The 8,744-nt window shown below is 35.3% G+C and overlaps 1 protein-coding gene across 2 annotated transcripts in view; it reads right to left on the bottom strand.

Moving 5' to 3' along the window:
- Positions 1–726: 726 nt before the first annotated feature.
- Positions 727–8,744, bottom strand: part of LOC131048981 (nuclear pore complex protein NUP98A) — a 47,940-nt gene continuing 39,922 nt past the window's right edge. Inside the window, exons 3-7 of one of the 2 annotated variants that reach the window (XM_057982972.2) lie at positions 3,692–3,829; positions 3,225–3,413; positions 2,417–3,129; positions 2,145–2,238; positions 727–2,022 (exon numbers count right to left, since the gene is read on the bottom strand). In XM_057982972.2, the coding sequence (XP_057838955.2) occupies positions 1,013–2,022; positions 2,145–2,238; positions 2,417–3,129; positions 3,225–3,413; positions 3,692–3,829 (2,144 nt within the window). In that variant the 3' untranslated portion in view covers positions 727–1,012. Of the gene's footprint in view, positions 2,023–2,144; positions 2,239–2,416; positions 3,130–3,215; positions 3,414–3,691; positions 3,830–8,744 lie in introns of both variants that reach the window. The other variant, XM_057982971.2, reaches the window with a different exon arrangement.

The following is an 8,744-nucleotide window of genomic DNA, read 5'->3' as shown; positions in this document are numbered from 1 at the left end:
GGAAGAGACCCCCAACCGAAATGGAAACAGTTCAGTTCATCTATAGAGAGGCCAAGGAAGCGATCAAGGGCAGAGTAGTCAAGGTAGCAATCGAGGACACGATCGAGGAAGGGGTCGGGGCAGAGAGCGTGGTCGTGGTTGCAGAGGTCGTGGGGGTCGTGTTTCAGCACAATCCAGCTCCCACCCTGGGTCTTCATCTTAGGAGTGGTTTGATACAAGAAAAGATATGACTTTGCTTTGCAGAGACTGATTTTTTATAAGTTTTCTTTTTGAAATTACGTATCAAGATGTAATGTTGATAATCTCAAACTAATGGTGTAGATAGGATGTTTGCTAAGTTTCTGACGAACTCTTTGGTTAATTCGTAGATTGACAATTGCTCTAATCTGGAAATTTTCTTCTGCTATGGCAAGGCCTAGAAGGGCACTCAGACTGTTGAGTTTTTTGTAATTTTGGAACTTTTTTCTTTAATAACAATTTTTTTTGGCTCTGCCATTTACTGATATAAAAAAAGGGAAAAAATAAAATGCTTAAAGGAACAAACCACAAAATAAATCAAATATACAAGAGTTTAATTTAACAACACACATAGCCAGCTTTCATTGGTGACATTTCAGCAGATTTATATAATAAAAGATTTGAAAAATGAAAACTCTGCACTAACATAAGGAAAATGCTAGGTACAAAATTATTTCCACCACAAAGTTCAGATCTCATTTTTACTAATTCTTTCAAATGAAAACTCGAAGTCTTTCGAATATTAAAAATATGTACATTGCTCATATTTACAATACATAGACAAAATGACCTTTCAGCTTCCTTCCATGACCGTTTACATTACCGTTTGAGATATCCCAAATATTTAAAAAACATAATGCACTATTCCTCAAGGACACATTTAGGAGAAATTAAACTATTAAATTCCAAACCACATGGAATGAAACATTATAATTTAACATTATAACATTACAATTCAGCAAAAAATTGATGATCTTTTGAACGTCATATGCCCTCAATGAGAGCCTTCTCCCTGACCATCTTGAATGTTGATGGTTCCCTTTTCATTGTTGAAAACTCGTTTCTTATACTGCCTAAATTTATCAATTGCTTCCTTTACTGCTGTTTGATTTGGGCCTTTGGAATATCTGAAATGCATATCTTGGGATATGTGAATATTCAACACTTTAGAGGACACTTCGCGGCATTTGATCAATTTCTTCTCAAAGTTCTGGCACAAAATCTTCAACTCCATGAGCCTATCAATGGCTGAACTATCAAGTATTGGCTTCTTTATTACCTTTGCTAATTGGTCTTTCATGACACCTGCTGAGTTGATAGATCCTTGATTATTATAAAAGCCACATGGTATTGTTTCTATGAAAACTTGGATATCAACCAGGGCATCATGAGCTATGCCATCAACCTCCCTGAATTTAGTTTTTCCTTCCTCTAAGATCTCAATTCTCCATTCAGTAGCTTTGAGCCATTCAATACTTAAGTTAGAATCTGATCCATCAAAAATTTTCTCTGCTACGAGGATATCAAATTCAATCTTCATCATCTCCTTAATTTGAGGTAGACTCCATTCTAACCCTTGTAGCTCTTTATCAAACTTCTTGTTCATATCTGTCAAAAAATTCAAATCATCGTGTATTTTATGATATAAAATGACAGCTTCATCGATGAGTTTTGACCCCAGAGCAGCTAGGTCTTCCATCCAAGACTTGGTTCCCTTCACAATGCAACCAATCTCTCCAGCTGGTGGCATATCTTTATCAGCAACATTAACAAATGAAAGTGTAGGCATCGGTGCAGAAGACTGAATAGGACCAACCAAGGAATGTACACATGATGTGAGTTGCTCCACCTTTTCTTTGAGCTGCTCCATAATCTCCTTCTCTTTATCCATCCTCTGAAAAATCAAGGTTATAGCAGATTCCATATTTTTTCCTTCCACCTCCCCTGTTTGTTTCCTGAGCGCCACCTGGGAGATCTGAAAATTGGAGGCTTCCATTTCACCTCCTTATTACATAAAACAGAACATGTCAAATCTCATGATCCAATAAAACATGAATAACCATGAACCATGAATCCAACAACACACTCAAAATATCCGAGTGCTTATTATATCAAATTTCACATACCTGTTTGCCGTGGCTGCCCAAAATTACTGAAGGTAAATGAACCACCTTGTGTCTGGGTATGAGTAGGATTTTGGAATCCACCGAACATGGAAGGCTGCAATTTATACAAAAACCAATCGTTAAGACAAACTCCACTAGACCTATACCACAGTCAATGCAAAACATTTGCAGATAAAATTGAAAGCATGTAACAAGACTAAACATGAAGGAAGTTGCCAACAGAAAAAAAATTAAACTGTGCTAGTTAAACAAAAAAATTCCAATACATGTACCATTGATTGTGTAAGGCCTGCCGGTTTGCTCTGAAAAATCGTTGATGTAGTACTGTTAGAAAACAAGTTGCTTCCAAAAGCAGGCGTAATCTGACCAAAAACATTTGTAGTTTGTCCAAAGGCAGGGGTGGTCCGATCAAAGGCTGTTGCAGTCTGGCCAAGAGCAGATGTAGAAGATTCAAACAGTCCCAATGACTGAGTATTTCCTAAAGAGGTACTAGAGCCAAAAGCAGGACTTGATCTTAACGATGGAGTTGAACCAAATAAAGATCCAGGCTGAGAAGCTTGGCCAAAAGGGGTTGAACCAAATGCTGGAGAACTCGATGTGCCAAAAGGAGAGGCACAAGATGCCCCTCCAAAGGCCGGTGATGTTGATGATCCAAAAAGAGATGATGATGAAGAAACTGTACCAAAAGGACTAGATAAGGAGGTGGCAGTGGCACCAAAAGGTGAGTTAAATGCAGAACCTGATGAAGAACCAAATGGCATGTTACCAAATCCTTTTGCTCTATTTCCAAAAATGCCAGAGGATATATCAGAAAATAGATTTGCAGAGGATGCTTGCCCAAAGGCAGAAGTTGTCTGACCAAAAGCAGATGTCTGCCCAAAGGCAGAAGTTGTCTGACCAAAGGCAGATGATGTTGTCTGACCAAAGGCAGATGATGTTGTCTGACCAAAGGGGCTAGATTGTGTTGGCTGAGGAAAAAGACCACCTGCAATATACAGCTAATTAGTTTAAGAGTGGCTTTTGCATAGCCCATACCAAACAATAACAATAATCAGGATTCTTTCTAAATACCTTTGTCACCTGATCGATAGTCCTCCCATCTTAGTTCCTCGTGACTCTTCTCCTTGTATAGTGGCATAGCTGATATAGAAAGAAAAATTCCAGTTGTCAGCCCACTGACACTGCTGACACTATCTGTCTCATTTGTGGTAGTGTATGGTGCTACTCTGCTACCTCCACGCTGTCCAGCAAATGGTGTTTGCTCAAAACCTGGGCGGACAAAAGTAGGAGTAGTAGATTGAAATCTTGAGCAATAGATAGCGAGAGGAAACAATGAGAAACAGTACAAATGTTATAACAATGTCCAAAAGCCCTGGATTAGAAAAGTACATGGGCTCATATTTGGCATTGCATTAATAGAGAATAACTTTTTTTAGATAGATCCAACTAATTAAATCAAAAGAAAAAAACATTTACACGTGGAACATTCAAATATCAACACATATATTGAAATACAAAATAGATGAGCACACAAAAGTCATGCTTACCAAATGTTGAACTCTGAGCACCAAAAGTATTTCCAAATAATGGGCTGCTCCCAAATGCTGGAATTGAGGCTGTGCCAAAACGAGCTGATTTACTATAAGCTCTTGATTTAACAGGTTTTTGGGACGATATGGACGTTGCTGTGTAAGACAGTCAAAATAAAATCACAATTATCACTTAATAATTTCATGAATTGACAATACAACAGCCTAGATTCTGGCTAATGATCTTAAATCTTATTCAAAAGAATGATTATTAAATAAGCTTTGAATAAAGACCTTTTATGCTAAAAACTTAAAAAGCATTACCAGGTTCCATGAAATAAAAGAGCGCGATGTTTTATTAGAAGAAATCTGTAAAATATTATATAACCAAATCGAAAATTGAAATATCAGACAAAATTGTATGTCATCAGTTGTCACAAACACATTTTGACCCCATATGGAATAACACCATATTGTAAACAAACAGATATTGTCAAAGAAGTGTATCTCCACTAAGATGCAGTATATTATCACAATAATTGTGAAAGCAAATACTACAATTACCACCTTCTTGGCCGACATACAAAAAAAAATATTGAATTATCTTATTCAATTTTGAAGTATTTTTTATTATGGCGAGAAATGTCTTACCTGACAAAAACAAAAACAAAAAATCAGCTTTTTATTACCAAACTCGATACATCATATGCTTATAAAATTTTCTTAATCTATCAAGAAAACCAGATTGAAGAGATCATTTCTTCTTCTTCAATAATCTGACAGTAACCATTAAATATAAGTAATTGAGAAATTAATGCTATTAGATTTCCACAATCCAAGTCAATATTGTATGCGATCTTACATCTCCTTGAACTCTCATGCATCCTAATGATGGATCACGGAGTGTGATCCGAAACGTTGATGATTAAAATCTTGGAAACAATCAAATCCAGAAGCTTGCATACAATAATTGAGAAATTCAAATTTAGTGAAAATTTATGTAGCATTTAAAATCCACTTTATATGACCCTTGATAATGGCATCTAGACATGAGTAGTAAGTAAAATTATACATAATCTCGAACATTAAAGAGACGCACCTTTGTCACTTATCCAAGATAGGTAAACAAATATGTACGAGTCACATTTTCTTGAATCTAACAAGGTCGCCATCCTAAAAGTTTTCTTCATTTTATACTCAGCTCATGTGTAAAACTAAAAATCGTTAGAACCATAAAGAAGATGAGATGGGTTTTCATCAACAAATTCCAAATAAGCATTTACAAGTGTAACTGCCTTTCCCAATATATGTTACAAAACAAATGGAAGGAAATGAATTTAGTATTCATATAGCTTAATAGATCTTGTTAGGAATGAAGAAATACGTAACAATTGAAGACAACATTTGAAGGTTGCTTCACTTGCTGTCTTTTATTAGTAGGCTGGCAAACTTGTTAGGCATTTAATTTTTACAGATCAAACCCAAATGCCGATTCATGCTTAATAGGATGATAGAAGTCCAATTCATGGCTCTTGGTGAAGGATGGCTAAGGTAGAGATTTACCTTAGTTGCAAGAAGTATCAACCAAGCAGTAAACTGCTTTTCAACTAGTTTGATTAGTATCTAAGTACTCATCAAAAGGATTTGTCCTAACCAAGGGATTAAGAGACAGAAAAGAATCCTCAATCACAAGTGTTGTTCAATGATTTCATCGAATTCCATTTGAATGCAAAAAAAATTGTCACGCACTTAGGGTTTGGTAGATCAGCGTCTTTAAAAATGAAATACTTTTTGAACTTTCTATGAGGATTCAAACAAAAAATCACAAAACTTTTTAAAATCAAAATGGGAAAAGCATACCACCAAAAGGACTAGAGTTGGAACCATATGCATGTGCAGACGATGCACCAAAGCTAGTGTTGAAGTGGTATCTGTAGACATCTAGATTTTGCCACCTTGTCTATTAAATCCATCATCATGCTCTCTTGATCCAACCAGCTATTTCTGTTATTCAAATTATCCTCATCACCTCCTCATGCATCCAACTTATCAGCTTCCATCATGTTAATTTATCCCATCGAGTAATTCATTACACTATATTAATTGATTAAATCCCATTCCCCTTTTATCACCCAATGTCTAAATAATTGATTAATCATTATTAATTAATTAACTAGCTCCTAATTTATCCACACACATATCAAATTAAAATAAATAAATATTCCTCTTTATCTTCACCCTCATTTCTCTCATCAACCAAAGTCAGTTAACTGATGAGTCAATCCCACGTTTCAGTTCAATTTAATCAGTTCCACCTTTCACTCATCAATTAAATTAGTTAATTACTTTATTGATCAAGTTAACTTTCAATCACATTAGCTGACTAATCAATCACGCTAGTTCACTGGTCAATTAATCAATTGGCTAGTCAATCGAACTTGCTACTCAATCAAACAAGTTAACTATGAATCCAAATTTTTGTACTCCAGACTGATTAAATAAATCTCAACCTTTCATATTTTCACCTAAAAATCTATAAATGAACCATTCCTTTCAAGAATTTAGGGAGCCTCTAAAAAATCTCTAATCCATTTTTGAATATTTGAATCACATTTTTGTCATGCTGCTAAAGAGGTTGCACAATGTTTGAGCATCTACAAATCCATCAAAGAGTGTAAGCAAATCAAATCCAGGCTCCATCAAGGTTTATGTGTTTCGGATAAGAATATAAAATTATTATGTTTAAACTTTGGTTTTATTCTAAATTCACTACATTCATTTGGCATGCCCAGTGGGACCATATCCCTTCGTCTAAATTCTATGTTTTTTTTAAATATTATGTTAAATTTTATTTTATTTTAAATACTGATTTTCTCAAAATGGTTATCTTATAATTCTTTTTTTAAGTTTCTAATGCTTCCTTTTGATATTCCATCCATTTAATGTTGTATTTGTTGTGGTCTCAAATGATTTCAATGTCATTTGACTCATTTGATCTGAGAGAAAGTTTCGACAGATTCGCTGTTGTTGTTAAAATGCAGGATCTACTTGCTCAAACAATGCCTTGGAGGATAGCTAAAAGGCAGGAATTATTGAATTCTCAAAGCTTGTCTGTAATGCTTCTTGAAGAGCATGCTTTCCAAACGACTGAAATTGTGACTAGATTTGCCTAGTCATGAGGGAGTCTAGCTTTGTTCCAACTGAATTCTCCAATTGAGTCAATGCTTTATCAATAATTCCTTTCTGGAAAGTACCATTAAAAGTAGTTGAGATTGCTTTCTCCAAACTTGGAGTAAACATGTGTGCCCCATTAGGGCCTAGTGAGCAAAACTTCTTTTTCAAAAACATGCTGAAATATGGTAGGAAGATCATTATTGATTGCATTTGATACTGATGTTAGCTGTTGCACATACCTTTGTTCTACTTTCTCATGCTTTGCATTCTCCTCCCAAAATCTTTCCAACATAGCATCTGTATGAGCTTTTATTACCATCTCTATACATTACCTAGGATAGTCTCCAGTCTCTTCCCCTTCTTTGTAACAAAGATGACTTCAATTGAAGGAATGCTTGTGGTGCTGTTTGGCTCACCATCACAAGAGCCCACCAAAGTGAAAGGACTTATTGGTGTTAATGAAGGACCTAACACTAAACAAGATTTATTTTCTATCTTTTTATCCTTTCCCAGTGAAGGCACTATGATATTGATGGTAATAAGGCAAAGAAACAGTCTGTCTTGTGTTTTCACTACTGTATTCTGAAGCTTTTGAAACAAATACGTTCTCCTTTGTTTCTAAACTTAATCTCTGCAAGGTTATGACCTAGACATGGAAATTGATGTTTCTCTTCACAAAAGATCATGCTTCAGCATGCATCACTGCAGATTCCAACATTACTTCAATTTGTCACAACAATGGTCTTGTGGACTCGGGAGTCTGTAAAGTGAATTCTCTTTGAACATGGTAATTTCTTTTTAGCTAGTTCTATTGTCATTTTGTATAATTGCTATTTATTCTTGGTCCATTGAGCTTAAATATTTTATAAGGCCATTGCATCTATTGAAAGGAGAACTGGATGCTTCCATATTACCAAATATCTCGGCAGAAAATGGTTTTGATATTCAACCTTATGTTCAATGTGCTACAGGTCTGATGTTATTCACTGTGCATTATACGTGATCTGTATCTCCTTGTTCGAACAGATTGTTTGTTACTTATATCATTGCTGAGGGGGTGACTCTTCCAAGAGTCGCCACCCTACATAGAGGCACAGAGGATAGCGACTTTCTCACAAGTCGCTAACTAATCAATTGGCTGACTTAAAGCCTTTAGATAATGTGTTAATTAATGTCAATAAATTAACCAAGCCAATAATCTATATGTTAATATATATTGATTAGACTAACAATGACTTGCTTATCAATATCGATTCTATTATTGATTAGTAATATTAACATTAATTTGCTTAATAGAATCGGCTAAGATTAGTTAAATCTGAATGAACGAATTACCAAATATGTAAGGCCGATAGGCCATTCACATATTTGCTCTCAGTCGGCAGAAGGATTATTTCTGACGCTACATCATTAACACTCCCTCTTAGCTAGGGAGGAATCCTTCTTAACCTTTACAAGTTACATCACCTCATTGAGATGATTGGCCACAATGGCTACATCCATATGTAGAAAAGGAAAGATATCACCTCACAGTGATATCAACCATTATGACTCATCCATAGATAGAAAAGGAAAGATATCACCTCACAGCGATATCAACCATTATGACTCATCCATAGATAGAAAAGGAAAGATATCACCTCACAGTGATATCAACCATTATGACTCATCCATAGATATCACCTCATGTGATATCAACCATAGAAGCAAACATCCTGAAAAAATCGTGATTATACATGATTAATCGGGAGTCGGGGAGATGCCTGATTTTTTTCCTGAAAAAATTGATAAAAATCGGTCAACATCAGTCAACGATTTTTTCATTGAAAATTGCCAAAAAAAACGGGATTAAAACAGCAAAAAAGGCGAAAAAATCGCGATGGAAAAGTTAACCCTA

Source organism: Cryptomeria japonica, chromosome 4 (genome assembly GCF_030272615.1).
Source record: "Cryptomeria japonica chromosome 4, Sugi_1.0, whole genome shotgun sequence".
Taxonomy (NCBI): Eukaryota; Viridiplantae; Streptophyta; class Pinopsida; order Cupressales; family Cupressaceae; genus Cryptomeria; species Cryptomeria japonica.
This window is presented reverse-complemented; position numbering and strand designations above follow the sequence as displayed.